This window comes from Rhinatrema bivittatum, chromosome 4 (genome assembly GCF_901001135.1).
Source record: "Rhinatrema bivittatum chromosome 4, aRhiBiv1.1, whole genome shotgun sequence".
In the NCBI taxonomy this organism is placed as follows: domain Eukaryota; kingdom Metazoa; phylum Chordata; class Amphibia; order Gymnophiona; family Rhinatrematidae; genus Rhinatrema; species Rhinatrema bivittatum.
Window position 1 is genome coordinate 236,501,181 of NC_042618.1, and position 15,592 is coordinate 236,516,772.

Genomic DNA, 15,592 nt, shown 5'->3' on the forward strand with positions numbered 1-15,592 from the left:
AGTTGTTAAATAAATAAATAAATAAATATCATTTCTAGGACCCACTCCTCTGATGTGATCTAGATCCACCTGTGATAAAAGAGAGAGGCGTCCCCCTATCTCCTGTTCCTAGGGGTGGGTTGGCAAACCTTCATTGGGAGAGTCAGAAGCGCGCACAACCCAAACCCCGGCCTCACCTGGGACGAAATGACTGAGATCTGCCAAAAGGCAGAGTTCTCTGAAAGATCTTCCCTCTGTAGAGATGAAAAACACTTGGAACATCTGAGACCCCTCATACCAAAGGGGCATGGCAACTGCTTCTTATCCTCCGGCAACCAAGGAATTGGAGATTCGCCCCTCTTACTGGCCACTTTCTCCAACTCTATCCTAAACAAAAGCAAGCCTTTAAAATGCATTTTTGTATAGTTAGCCTTAGAGGCCACATCGGCTGACCAATTTCTCAGCCATAACTGGCGTCTGACCGCTAATACCAAAGACACTCCTCTGGCTGAGGTGCGGACCAAATCGCAGCCAGCAACTTCTAAGAAGGCAGTTCCACAACTGCCTTAGACACTCCAGAGTCATCAACCTCCTGAGAGAGAAGCAAACAAGAGCGAGCTACCTGGGAACAACAGGAAGCTATCTGCAAAGTCATTGCCACTGCTTCAAAAGTCTGCTTAAGGATGGCCTTAATTCTCCTATCATGCACATCCTTCAAGGACGCTCCGCCCTCCACAGGGATAGACATCCGTGTAGTGGTGGCACAGACCAGCGCATCCACTTTTGAGAAACGCAGACACTCTCTTGTCATTAGATCCAGGGGGGGGGGGGGGGGGGGTCGAGGCCTTCCAAGGACCGACCCCCCTTTAAAATTTGCTTCTGGAGTATCCCATTCAAGATCAATCAATTCTTGAATGGCCTCCATAACCTGGAAAAAACAAAAAGCTTTACACAAAAAGACCAAAATGGGATTTTTCATTGGCTCAGACATGGAATCTGCTCCAGGAACTCCCAGCATGTTCAATTAGGAAATCAGGGCCAGAAATTCATCTCTATGAAAGAACCACAACAGAGTCCTACACGATTCTAATCTCGGAGGAATTTTCCCATCTTCCACATAGTCAGGATCCTGACAGGAACACCTACAGCTCGAGGAGTACTTTGGCACTTAAATGTAGGACCACAAGAGGAAGAGGCCACCGCTTGAGGAACTGAACTAACAGGATTGGACAGGGCTGAGGACTGTACCTGCAGAAAGGAGCGGAGGAGCAGCCTAGTGGTTACAGCAGCAGGCTATAACCCAGGAAAACCAGGGCTCAAATCCTGCTCCTTGTGACCTTGGGCAAGTCTGGAAGGAGCATCAGGGAATTGTTCCTTGGGGAAGGCATTCTTGCTGCTGGCTTTTCAAACACCATCAACCTCTGTATCCAGCATTTCCAGCCCTGCAGGTTCTATCACCTGGGATTCTTCAGTTTGGAAGAGCACCTTCCACTTCCCTTCCCATCCTTTATATAGTGCTGCAGCACACTTTCTTCCTTTTCTGTCTTTTAAATTTAGTCTTATTCATTTTTGTTCTCCTTAATTCACCTTGTCCCTCTCCCTCCTTTTCCCTAGGTGTTGCCCTCTGAGGTCCTTAGCCTTTGTCTCCACTGGGGCGGAGACGCTAAAGCCTTGCTGAGTAAGAGCAGGAGGTAAGGTGGAGAGGGGCTGCCTTAGGGCCATTCCTTTCTTCTTCTTCCCTCCTTTTACTTTTTCGTTAGCTTTGTCCAGGCTCAAGGTTTATTCTTTTTTTCCTCTTCTTCCCCCCCCCTCTGGCTAATCGAAAGATGAAAGAAGGAGTCCCTTTTTCCCCTGTCCCTCCGTGCTGAAAGGCCATGGAGGGAGTCTTTTTCCCCCTTCTCCTGCCCACAGAAAGGAAGAGGCAGGAGGCCCCTCTAGCCATCCCCTCTGAAAAGTGGAGGGGAGAACATTTTCTTTCTTCTGGTCCGCTGTAAAGCAGGAGGAAGAATTCCTTTCCCTTCCCCTTCTTCCGGTTCACTGAAAAGTGAAGGAAGGAGTCCCTATTTTCCTTGTCCCTCCCTCGGTGACAGGTTACGGAGGGTGTCTTTCTTCCCCTTCTCCCGCCCACCAAAAGGAAGAGGGAGGAGACCCCTCTATCCATCCCTTTCCCACTGAAAAGTGGAAGGGGGTCCCCCTTTTTCCTCTCTTCTGGTCTGCCACAAAGCAGGAGGAAGAGGAGTTTCCCATCCCCCTCTTTCCTTCTTCCGGTTCACTGAAAAGTGATAGGAGACCCTTTTTCCCTTAACCCTCCCCGCTAAAAAGCAATGGAGCGGTTTCTTTTCTCCCCTTCTCCCGCCCTGCTAAAAACCATGGGAAGAAGGTCCTTCATTCCCTTCCCTCCCCTGCTGAAGAGTGGAGGGTGGAAATCTCCTTTTTCTCTTTTCATCCCAGTCTGCTGAAAAGCCGGAGGGAGGAGAATACCCTTCCCCTTTTTCAGAAGAGGAAAGGATTTGGTAATAGTATGTAGTAAGAAATGATTTGCATGTTTGTCTTTGCGACTCAAAGTTGAGTAGCTTGGTCTCCTATCCCGGGGGGGGGGGGGGGGGGGGGGGGAGGAGGAGGAGGGAGTCCTTCCCTCCCTGCTGAAAAGCAGGGTGGGGGGATTTACTCTCCTCTCCTTCTGGACTGCTGAAAAGTGGAGAAAGGAGATTCCCTTTCCTGTTAATTAAAAAAAATAGTTTTGGACCATAAAGTTAATATAAAAGAGTAGGGAGAATATTCTCCCTCCTCTCACTGCAAAGTGGAGAGAGGGGACCTCCCAAGCTTTCTTTGTTCCCCCTTTCTCCCAATCCACTGAAAAGCTGAGGAAGAGACCTTGTTCCTTTTCTCCTTCTGCTGAAAAGCAGTGGAGAATTTTCTTTCCTTCGCTGAAAAGTGGAGGATGGGACTTTGGGGTTTCTCCCCCCCCCCCCCCCTCCTCTGCTGAAAAGCAGGGGAAGACTTGTTTCCCCTCCTTCTGGACCACTGAAAAGTGGAAGAATGAGAATTCTTTTCCTACTGTCCCTCTCCACTGAAGAGCAGAGGGGGGGAGGAAAAACTCTACATATTATTGAAATATAAAAGTAAAAAAGAATTAGATAACTTCAAAGCTGTTTTGAAACATCAAAATAATTTGATTTCAGCCTTAGTTTTGAGGTTATGTAGTTTTTTTTGTTTTAAAGTAGTCCTGGTGCCTCATTAAGGGAAGCAGAGGAAAATAACCATAGAATTAAGAAAAAGAGTAGGTGGCTTTTCGGGGGCGGGGGAAGCTCGGTTGATTCATTAAGCAGTCAGCAGATGGGCTGATGCTGGCTCAGTGAGCTGAGTGCCTTTTTTTATTTCCCACTCCACACAATCTAAGGTGGGACGTGCAGAGAAAAAAAATAGTGTGAGGATTAAACAAAAATCCAGCTTTCAGGGCTTTCTGTAATTGAAAGTGAGTTTAAACTATCTGAACTTAAAGGTGAGGGAAAAAGGAGCAGGAGGTACGGAATCTAGGATGGGGGAATAATACAGCATTAACAGCTAAAATCAACGCATTCCCTCTCTTCAGTTGTTACCTGACCGTTACGTTGCATCTCTGCCTGCAGGACTTGCTGTACCTCCTACTCCCTTAATATAACCCCAGGAGGGCTTGTGCTGTAAAAGGAAAGTGGTATAAACATGAGGAGAGGTATGGGAGGAGGAGTTGTTAACAACAAAAAAACCCTAGCTGCCGCGGCGGTGTTTGAGGGAAGGGGAGACGCTTCGGTTTTTTTTTTCTTCTCTGTCCTGGGAGGGAGGGCTGGTAAATTCCGCAACTTCTTTCTGCTCTCTCCTTCTCTGAAGTTCTGGAGCTTGTAGGAAACTGACTTCTGCAGTTGCTGGGATGGATTCAGACTAGAGACGTCCCTATTCTTGGTCAGCTGCTGAGAAAGATGAGGAGGCTGCGCTGATTCCTGAGTGTCTCAGAGAAAAATCCCTCCTCTCCTTCTGCAGATCTGGGGCTTACAGGGATTTCCAGTCCTTTGTTTTCCTGTCCCAGGTAGCAGTTGGGTTAGGATGAGAGGGGAAGTCAGAAAGTCCAGAGTTAAAAGCAGAAAGCTTTGCTTTTAAAACAGAACTGATAACAGCGCAATGCTGCGAGCTCTCCCTCTATGCAGCTGCGTACACCCTCCTCCTTCCTTCCGTGTCCTACAACAACAACCGCCTTCAGTTCCTTTCACCTCTGATTGGCTGCTGCTGACGATGAGTCATCACTCTGCGACTGCTGGCTGGGCTACCCGGGGCAAACAACAAAAGGGCCCAACAACATAGAGGGCCGCTAGCCCTCAGCTACTCAGTCCCCTAGCCTGAGTCGCAGAAAAATATTTTTTCAGCACAACGGGGGGGAAAAAGTAACTCGATTGGGCCTGAAATAGCCCAACCTGGCAACACCGCCTAGGGATTCCTTCTTCCTATTAGTCACACTCTCTCTCCTACCCCCGCCACCCAACATGTCCGCTTACACGGAGTTCGTGCCCCCGCCGGAGTGCCCCGTCTTTGAGCCCACCTGGGAGGAGTTCTCTGATCCGCTGGGCTTCATCGGGCGGATTCGGCCCATCGCCGAGAAAACAGGGATCTGCAAGATCCGGCCCCCCAAGGTACAGTGTCGGTCATGGGGATTGGTATCGCTGAAAAGGAGTGGAAAGAGGAAGAGAGAGGTTCCTAGGGCGATAAAAGGGTGGCAGTTGTAGGGGGCATCCGAATAAAGAGGAAATCGCGGACTAGGGAAGGGTCTGAAATAGAGCTGGGGAGGAGTGGTGGATGGAAACAAGTGCTGGCGTTGGTTGTGAAAGGGGAGAGAGCTGGGTGTCTGGAAAAAGGAGTACAAAGAGCTACCGTAGTAGTATTTGGGTGGGGCAGGCACGAGTGGGTACGATGGGACGTGTGTGAGCACCCCATCAAATTTTCACTCAGGTTTGATTAAAGCAGCAGTACTAATTAGACTTAATCTTCCAAATATTAACTTTTTTTTTTTCGCTTGCACTATATTGCTTGATTTTTTAGTTTTATTCTTAGGTCCTTTTTTGTCTTAGTATTTGAGATTTTATTTTTTAACATTTATTTTTTCTTTCTTTTTATAGTTCTTATAATCCACAATTCTAACATTTATTACACAGTAATTCTGAATATTGAAATAACACAAAAATTAATAAATTAGTCGTATCTATTTAAAAAAAAACCCAGTAATGTCATTACAATGAAATTACAAGTTCTAAAAGGAATGGCATAGTAGTACTTTAATTTGAAGTCACTCATCCCATAAGTAATTTAAGAGGTGCTATCAGACGCTTCAAACTCCAGTATCTTCTCAGGAATAAAATAAAAATCAAAATGGATGAAGGAAATCTTAAATAATGTTTTTGTCAACTGAATTGTCCTTTTTTTTTGGCTTTGTATTGCTTTAAGAGCGGCCTTGCTGTAGAATTACAGGCTCAATCAGGAAACCAAATAAAAAGGTAGTGGCTGTAATTCCTGAGAGAGGTATGTGTGTGTGTGTGTGTTGCAGTAAAACTGCCAGCTTGTGGTGATGCAGCAAAAGTTTGCTGGCTGCAGGCTAAGTTGTATCTAATGAATAGAGGTCTGTTTATTAATAAGTAGGCATGTGTGACAGTGTTGGAAGCAGCTTTGTGTGCAGAATGTTAGATTTAGTTTAGGGTCTGGCTCAACTTTTCTCCACATGCTGTATTTTGAGACATAGCTTTATGGAAATTAAAGGGATGTGAAAGAAGGTCCTTAAGAATCTTTATATAGCAGCAGGTGCACCTGCTTCGACTCCTTACTTTACTTTTTTCTCTGCATTCAACCCTGTGTCCTTACAAAAACCCTGTTTTTATAAGGACACAAAACTAAAATACTTGTCATCTTGTTGGGTATGATTTAATGTTTTGATATTTTGGTTGTGTCTGCATTGTACCTCCCAAACCTGCTTGTGCCTGCAGTGACATCTGCTCTGCACCCTTCTTTGAGAAAGCTTGTTGGTTTTTATTAGGACAGGGTGCTTTGCCCATAAATGGATCATGTATAACTTTTCAGTTTTAATGCATTCATTTTCTCTCCCCCCCAAACTTAACCAATGTTCTCAGAATTGTCAGAATGCTGAAAGAGAGTCTCTAATTGTTATTGCTTAATGTATTTCCAGATGCTGTTGCACATTATTTTGTAATGCACCTTCTGTTTGTTACCAGGTAGTTTTTAGTGATATCGTTTGAAATGTTTACATTTAACAGAATCCATGCCGCGAATTGAATCCTTATGACTGAGAGGTTTTTAAGGAACAGCAGTTTTCAACTTTGAGGTGTGTTTAAAAAAAAAAGCCTATGAGTGCCAATGAGCTGGTAAAACTCCGAAGTTGGTTGGAAGTACAGTTTTGAAGCAGCTCCAGGATAAAATCTTTGAGTTTAAAGGGTCCCCTGATGCAGGTGGCAGAACGGCTGCCGAAACACCATGGCGTCGGGCAGGTTGTAACGTACACCATTTGATGAATTGCAATAAGATGTAATTGACAGTGCGACACATGCAATGCAGGTTGTTATATACACCTTTTGATGAACTGCATTGAGAGTTATTTGACAGTGTGGCGTATCCAGATGTTGTAAAACAGCTCAGAATGAAGCAAGCACGAATTGCAAAAGTGGAGTTATTGCTGTTCATCTTCTAAAAATTATTTACAATTAAAGGGGTAGATTTTCAAAGGGTTATGCGCGTAATCCCCGAAAACCTACCCCAAACCCCCCCCTGCGCACGCTGAGCCTATCTTGCATAGGCTGCCGGCGCATAAGTCCCGGGGCTTTCCTGTGGGGGGGGCGTGTCGCGGCCGGCGTGGCCACGGCCTCCGGACCATGGCGCGCCAGTGGCCGACCCGGCGCTCGCAAGTTTCGCCTGCCTCGGGCAGGTGTAACTTGTGCAACAAAGGTAGGGGGGTTAGGGAGGGGAAGGTGCGGGGGGGGGGTGGTGGAAGAAAAGTTCCCTCCGAGGCAGGCTGTGCGGCTCGGCGCGTGCAAGCTGCCGATTTTGGGCAGCCGTGTGCGCGCCGACCCCGGATTTTAACAGATACGCGCTGCTACGCACGTATCTATTGAAATCTGGTGTACTTTTGTTTGCACCTGGTGCGCGAACAAAAGTGCACGCGTAGTTTTATAAAATGTACCCCAAAACGAATAAGACTTTATTCAAAAGCTTTATTCCATGAGAATTTTGATCTAGTACATTCATGTTCAGGATACTTATGCTGTAAAGGCAGAAAAGTGTTGGGTAAATCGCCGTTTAAAGAATATACCTATTCAAAAGATATTGTGATGTGCATTGATACTGATCATGTATGAGCTAATATTTTACAGGGGTTTTGGGGATGTAGTGTGCATGGGATATAGTTGTGAAAGGTATGTGTGGGAATGATGGATGAAACACTTTTGAAATATATTTAAGGGAATATTAATATATATATATATAAAACATGTAAACATTTTTTTGAATAAATAAATGACAAAGATTTGATCTTGAATATAGAGCCTTTAATATATAGGTATGTGGTGAGCATTAGATGTGATGACCTGTTGGTGATTCATTAGTTGTTACCAGGCAGTGCCAAGAACACTTTTAGAGGGGCACATTCAGGAGGAGTTGGCCTATTAGTGAAGGAAAAGAAGGTTTATGAGATCAGTGTCTGTGGATATCCTACCCAATAACTTTTTGTTTTGTATCTAGTCCACAATAGATTTTCAGGAAATATCAGGGGGACATGAGAACTCTGTCAGAGAGGTCCTTCTCCCCCCTCCCCCTCGGAAAGTAGGTTTCTTTAGTTTTGGTAGAAGTTATACAATAACAGATTGTACAGATTTTGTTGAAAGGAAAGATCATCTTATTCTGAGTATTTTTAAAATCATTTGTGAAGCCTTGCATTGTTTTGTAGCTCTGTTAATTTTGCTTTTCTTTTTTTTTTATATAAATTTCAGGGCATCAGCTAATTAATGTGCCACTACTTCAGCACCTGATATTTGCTGCCAAGTTGAGTGTTAATGTTTTTGGAGTTCAACAGGCTGGCCAGTCAGTTTTCATATATTTGCTTCTATACCAATAGAGGAAGTTGTAAATAATGAAATTTGCAAAGAGAATTAATTACAGTTAAAACTTAGAATTAGAAATTAAATACATGTCTGTTCATTTTGAAGCAAAAAGCTCAGTATATATCATCTGTGCTTGAATTTTTCATTGTGATGCATCCTTGTGACTCATTTTTCTAATGAGCTGCTATGGAAATTTTCTTTGATTTGCATATGTTTGCTGCTTTAGTGTGGTTGTGAACATATGGCAGATCCTATTTTTCAAGCCCTGCCAATCTCCCTTTAATGCAGAGCTGCCAGGTGGCAGCAAAATATTCTAAACCTTAAGTAAGAATGGTCAGTGCTTCCCAAAATGAGTATATGAAAGAGCTGGAAGTCATCTCATGGAGCTCCTGAATGGTCTTTACATGCAATATGTTTAGAAGAAGGGGTGAAATCTAAATATATATATTTTTTTATACTTTTAATCCACCCTTTCTCATATATAACCCAGTACAGGAAAACTCACATTTATGTAAAAATATTGCAAACAAAATAATACTTATTAAGAATGGGTAAAGGCAGAGAAAAGAGAAAAAGATAAAGATAGAAGGGAAAGATCATTGTCTGATATATGTAGGAGAGGAAGTGAAGAAGATAGAATGAGAAGAAATGGAAATGCTAAGGAGATTCTGAACAGGGTTCTGTAGAAAACTGACAAGGTGAAAGCAGAAAAAGAGTGGAAACAACCTGATTAGAAAAATAAAATGTCCAGATAACAAAGACAGAAAAAACCATATTTTAGATTTTTAGTAACAGGAATATGTTAGCTTTGGAAATGTGCATCTCTTATACTTCCTAATTTTGTTCCATTTAAAAAAACTAATTCATTTCTGTTTACTTTTCTCCAGTATTGTACTACATGTTGGCTTCTTGGGGTTTCCAAGAATTTCTAATTTGCAATTCCTTATTCTGTATTAGGTGAGGGTCTGCCTATATTCTGCATGTGTGAGAAAGAGGAGAGGTATCTTACTAATGCTTAATTTCTATGTAGATATCTGTATCAGCCTAGCTGATTTGGTTTTTCCAGTAGGAGGTATATTGGTATTAACATATAGTAACATAGTAATGATGGCAGAAAAAGACCATATGGTCCATTCAGTCTGCCCAGCAAGTTTCTTATGGTAGTAACTGCTGCTCCATGCACATTACTCCTGAGCCTTATGTTAAGGGTAGTAATATTAATTATCAAAACCAAGTAACTGTCAAACCCATAAAAAAATTACTGCTAGCAACATTTTTACAGGGTAAGCAGCTTGTTTGAACATGCTTTGCTTATGGACTTTTAGACTTGGCTGTAGAAGTATTCCTGCGCTTTTCTTCTAATGTCTGCGTATCAGTACCTTGGACCGTAAAAGTTAGGGCCCAGCGTTGGGCCTGAATCCAATTTCCCTTCCCCTCCCCCTGTTGAAGTGGAAAATGATGTTGCATTAAAGTCATGAAAACTAATTGGTTAACAATAGTAATTCCCATGCCTTCTGTTAGGGGTATTAGCTGCTGGTTACCCCCATGCATCCTTTTCTTCATTTCTACCTCTAGCCTTTAGGGCTCCACAGTGTTTATCCCATGCCTTTTTGAATTTATTTACTGTTTTTGCCTCATCACCTTCTCCAGAATAGGATTCCAGGCATCCACCACCCTCTCTGTGAAGAAATACTGTATTTCCTTATGTTGATTCTGAGTTGTGTGTCCCCTCCCCCTAGAGTTTCATTTTTACTGTTTGCTTCCAATGGAAAATGTTCGAGGATTGTGCATCATTAAAACCTTTCAGGTATCTGAAGGTCTGTTTCATATTTCTCCTGCACCTCTTCTCTTCCAGGGTTTACATATTTAGATTCTTCAGCCTCTCCTCATAAGTCTACCGCTACACCATTGTGGACATCCTTCTCTGGGCCGCCTGTGTCCTGTCTCTCTGTTCTTTTTGAGATATTGTGTCCAGAACTGAACTTAGTATTCTAGGTGAGGCCTCACCAAGGACCTGTACAAGGGCATTATTGCCTCCCTTTTCTTACTGATTATTCCTGTCTCTGTGCAGCCCAGCATTCTTCTGGCTTTAGCTATCGCCTTGTCACATTGTTTTGCCGCCTTTTGATTGCCAAACACCATTATCCCAAGATCTCTCTCCCAACCTGTGATAATTACTTTCATCCTCCATCACATACCTTTCTTTATCTCTTAAGAAAACTTGAAGAGTTTGTAAGACTTAGCAACTGGGCTTCAATACCAAGAAGTGCAGAGTTATGCATCTGGAGTGTGCTAATGGAATGTTCTAAGGCCTGTAGTAATATTTGTAGTGTAGCTTTTTCTTAGGTAGGGTTAGTGCTGTTATGATATGAGAGGTTTGTTACATATATATCAAGTGGTTTTTTTGGTTGGTTTTTTTTTTTGTTTTTTTTAAGGGTTTTGTGTTGTCACATTTGTGGAGGGAGTTTGTTAGAGTGATGTAATTAGAATTTGAATATTTTTTTGTAAGATGAGTTGTTAAGAGAAAAAACCCTAGTCTGCTCTGCACCCACTGTTGGGGGAGTTTCTATGAATGCATAGGGCATGTTTATAGAACTCGAGATGCAGATTTTATATTGAGGTTCTGTCCCAAAGGCTTTCGGGATTTTTTTCTCTTGTCGTGTTTTTTGTATAGCCAGCCTAAAGGCCGAGGGTGAGTGTGATTTGTGGAAATGTCACTTTGCCCCTCTCCATATCTAGTTTTTTTCCTGTTGTCTCCCCACTACTTCTGTTTAGAGATGTCACTAATCCAACATTCCGTGTTCTCATCTACAAAAAAAGTTCTAAATGAACCATTCTATTTTTATCATTTATAATAAAATATATATAGAAGAACGAGGCTAGTTTCATATTATTGGTGCATACCTCCACGGCCTTGCATCCTTCTTGTGCTATAATCAACTTGCCTCCTTCCTCCTTTTGTTCTTTTTATTTATTTTATAAATTATTTTAATGTGATATTAATACAAAAAATTTTTTTTAAAAAACAATTGTAATCTCCACTGTGCATGAAAAAGGATAATCTAATTTATATTTTTCTATCGAATACTTCAATTACGCTATCCCCTTGCTTGTGGAAGATTATATCTTAATCTCCGTTTATATATACGCCTTACGCCTTTCCTTTAAATTCCCCAAAAGGGTTTTGTGAACGCCATGGTCTTATATCTTAGACTACCAATGTCCAAATAAAAACTGTTAGAGACTTATCTCCCGACACAGCTGCGTTTCGTTTGGACATTGGTAGTCTAAGATATAAGACCATGGCGTTCACAAAACCCTTTTGGGGAATTTAAAGGAAAGGCGTAAGGCGTATATATAAACGGAGATTAAGATATAATCTTCCACAAGCAAGGGGATAGCGTAATTGAAGTATTCGATAGAAAAATATAAATTAGATTATCCTTTTTCATGCACAGTGGAGATTACAATTGTTTTTTAAAAAAAAATTTTTGTATTAATATCACATTAAAATAATTTATAAAATAAATAAAAAGAACAAAAAGAGGAAGGAGGCAAGTTGATGATTATAGCACAAGAAGGATGCAAGGCCGTGGAGGTATGCACCAATAATATGAAACTAGCCTCGTTCTTCTATATATATTTTATTATAAATGATAAAAATAGAATGGTTCATTTAGAACTTTTTTTGTAGATGAGAACACGGGAGTTTGGGAAGACATACATAGATATTTCTCATCACATGCGGAGAAGGATACGGACTAATCCAACATTGTCATTTTGTGAAAATTGACACACTTTGATCTTCAGTATTTGTATTTCTGTAAGTGTTAGATCTGCTTCAATAGTTTAAGTTAATTTATAAATGTTGTTGCAGAAAATTGGTGTTCCTTGTTGTTTGCTTATCAGAAAGCTAATAAGCCAGAATTTCCCAACTGTTGTGCCATGGCTGCAGTCTCATTTTCTATTTCCTTCCTGACCTGCAGGAGGTCCTCCTGCCAGGTGGGAGGGGGGTGGGGGGATGTTGGAGAGCAGTGCCTATCGGCAGCTGCTTCTGCTTTCCTCTGCAATAGAAACTGCACATAAGAACTTGATGCTAAGGCACAGTTCCGTTGTTCCTTCCCAAAGTGGTGTCTCACTTCCATCTCAACCAAACCATCTCGCTACCATCGCCAGATGAGCATAAGAATTCGGAAGAGGCTCGAAGTCTACGCCATCTCAACGTCGGCAGACTCCTAGTCAGATACCTGGAAAGGTCGGAATCCGTACAAAAGAAGGACCATCTATTCGTCCTTCACAGTGGGAAGAAGCAAGGGGAAGCGGCCTCGCGAGCAACCATAGCCCGCTGGATCAAAGAAGTCATCAAGGCGGCCTACGTGGAAGCAGGCAAGCCACCGCCTTTACAAGTCAAGGCCCATTCTACTAGAGCCCAGGCAGTGTCCTGGGCGGAAACCAAGATGCTGCCACCCACCGAGATCTGCAGGGCGGCGACATGGTCCTCCATCCACACCTTCTCCAGGTTTCACTGCCTGGATGTTCAGGCTCGGGTGGTCACAGCATTTGCAAGGGCAGTACTAAGTGGGTCATGGGCAGCCTCCCACCCGGTTCGGGAATAGATTTTATACATCCCATTGGTCCTGGGTCCATCTGCTACACGCTAGGAAATGGAGAAATTACTTACCTGATAATTTCGTTTTCCTTAGTGTAGACAGATGGACTCAGCATCCCACCCACGGCTGTCGTTACTCATGGAATTCTCGGGGGACATCCCCGGGAGCGAGTGATTCATGTGTATACAAGCCATGCTTTCCTTCATCTGGGACACCCACCCTACCGGGTGTCGACGTTTCTCGGTTGAGGGCACTGGCGGTCTCCAGCTATAGCCAATTCAACCAGTTCAAATTAACAAGTTAACCAAGTTATAAAGATAATCAAGTTATTCAAATTATTCAGTCATACATATATCCACAATGCTTTTCGAGGAGAATACTGAAGAGATGCACTTCCTGCAGGGGTATATGCACTAGGACTGACGTCAAATTGAAATCTGATCGGTCTCCAACTGCTATCAGGAGTACACTCTACCCATTGGTCCTGAGTCCATCTGTCTACACTAAGGAAAACTAAATTATCGGGTAAGTAATTTCTCCATTGGGGCATCATTGGTAAACAGGAGATATCGCCCTACAGGATGCTGAGCTTGATGGACCCTCGGGCTGACCCGATATGGCAACTTATGGCAACTTATGTTCTTATAGTGATAATGCTTTTGTAGTGTACTCTTCAATTATGATCATTGGTTATGTAAATAAGGGTGTTGTTTCTGTAGATAAGGGCTTTTTTTCTAATTTATATTTTTTAACTGGAAAATGTATTTTCTTGCTTGTTTGCTTCATAACTTCTGATTTTAATGTGTCTACTTGTTATAAGTAAGGATGAAAATATATAAATCTATTTAATGCACTGTAGTGGTAGAAAGTTAATTGCCTCTTGTTTTGTTTACTTATGTTCCTTGCCAGATTTTTTAAAATGTTGTTTGATGGTTATGCTCTTTATGTATGTATATGAGAAGAAAACTTGGGCTTGTAGGTACAGCAGATTTTTCCAGGAGGGACTCCTCTGGTCTCTTCCTTACTTCTGCTGGTTTCCTCCCTATGGGGCCGATGCAATAAAAAGCGTGGAAAGCGGGCGCTGAAAAGTCAGCGCCCGCTTTCCTAATGTGTGCATGGCGCCCGCAAGGGGGTCGCGCTAGCAAGGGGGTGCTAGGGTCGCTTTCTGCTTTTCTGTACTTCTTTTACCTGCGCTCAGCTATTAATGTCTGCTCCAGGCAGGCGATAATATCTGAGAGCAAAATGTGTGTCTGAGACGCATCCTTTTTTTTTGCATGCGGAGTGAATGAATAATAGCCTCATTCACATGTATTTGCATGTGTTGAGCGCTATTGCATTCACTCCGCGTCCGACTCGGGTTAAATAGGTGCTAATCCTATTCATTGTTACCTTTATTAATTTACACGTTGTAAATTGTTCTCTGTAAAGCTTGTTGCTATTTTTAGTTATCTGTAAACCGAGATGATGTTCCCAACGTATCCCGGTATATAAAAACACTTAAATAAATCCCCCTATTGTATTAGGGGGTGGATTAGCGCCTATTTAACGTGCATCGGAGTGCGGGTTATACAGTACACTCGGCTGAGCGCACTGTATTGCATTGATCGGCCCCTATGTTAGAAATGCTGATCCCTCTCATCCTGTGAGTTGCTAGTGAGAGAGTCAGCTCTTGGGCCAACAGAGGTCCACTGAGTTACCTAAACATACCGTCTAGGTGGGAAATGTCAGAATTAAAGGGAAGAACCCCTGCCCTCCCCACCAAACTATAATCTCTTTATCTCCTAGGATTACTAATTTTTTTGTTTTTCTCCATTGTAAACTTTCATTGATACCAATTTAGCCAATTTCCCCATTAAAAATATAACCTGCCATTTGGCATGATATGTCCTAAAATCAAGGACTTCGATACATGTTGTCATGGTTTTGTTTTTTTTTAACTTTAGAAGCTTTTTCAGTTTCTGTTTTCAAAACATAACAATAGCTTATTATCTGAAACTAAATGATGATGGCATTAACTTTCAAGGATGGAACTGAGAATAAATCATTAATCAATACTGAAGATTTTCCATTTTTGAGCCTCTTTCTATCATGACAGAAAAACATTTGATTTTTTTTTTCTCTTTCATGCTTTTTAGGATTGGCAGCCTCCATTTGCATGTGAAGTCAAAAGTTTTCGGTTCACTCCAAGAGTCCAGCGCTTGAATGAACTAGAGGTAAGGGAGTGTGAATTACATCATTCTCCTTGCAAAGAAAGTGGGGCAGGTTTTCCATTTGCATCTGGTATGTTATTAAAAATGCATGGAAGTGGATGAGTTAGTGCAGGAGTATGAACTGCACAATTATATAGGAATTTGTGCTAAACATATTTACTTATTAGATTTGCACAGGATTACAATCTTGTTAAAAGTTGAAACGGGAAATAATGCAGTGGTCCTGGGAATGTAACAGTTTTCTGTTGATTTAAGCAGGGTTGAATTAGCCAAAACATGTGGGTGACATCCAGTTGCACCGAACGGATCTTTCTCTTATAGTTAGTAGAGCTTTTGCTTTACTGAGCATGTTCCCAAATTCCTGCCTTTTTTTTTTTTTTGGTCCGAGCACTAGCGCAGACGTATATCTTTCTCTCTCTTTTTTTTTTTCTTTAAATCTTTCAAAACTTTACCTCTAAAGTTGACTTGCCTCAGCAACCCCCCCAAAACAGCACTTTTCAGTGCCACATTTAAAAATAAATAAATAAATAACAATTTTTCATTGGAATATCTTCCAAGAAGAAAGCCACAGTAAGTAGGTTTAAAGACTGTGTCTGTGGCAGGAAAATGTCCATTATGGATTGACGCAAACTCTGCTATTGCTGCTTGGGTCCAGATCCTTGCAACC

General features: G+C 42.2%; 1 protein-coding gene across 2 annotated transcripts in view; it reads left to right on the top strand.

Moving 5' to 3' along the window:
* The first annotated feature begins 4,223 nt into the window (after window positions 1–4,223).
* Window positions 4,224–15,592, top strand: part of KDM5A (lysine demethylase 5A) — a 331,505-nt gene continuing 320,136 nt past the window's right edge. For both annotated transcript variants that reach the window (XM_029599940.1, XM_029599941.1), the window contains exons 1-2: window positions 4,224–4,640; window positions 14,851–14,928. In XM_029599940.1, the coding sequence (XP_029455800.1) occupies window positions 4,494–4,640; window positions 14,851–14,928 (225 nt within the window). In that variant the 5' untranslated portion in view covers window positions 4,224–4,493. The remainder of the gene's footprint in view (window positions 4,641–14,850; window positions 14,929–15,592) is intronic.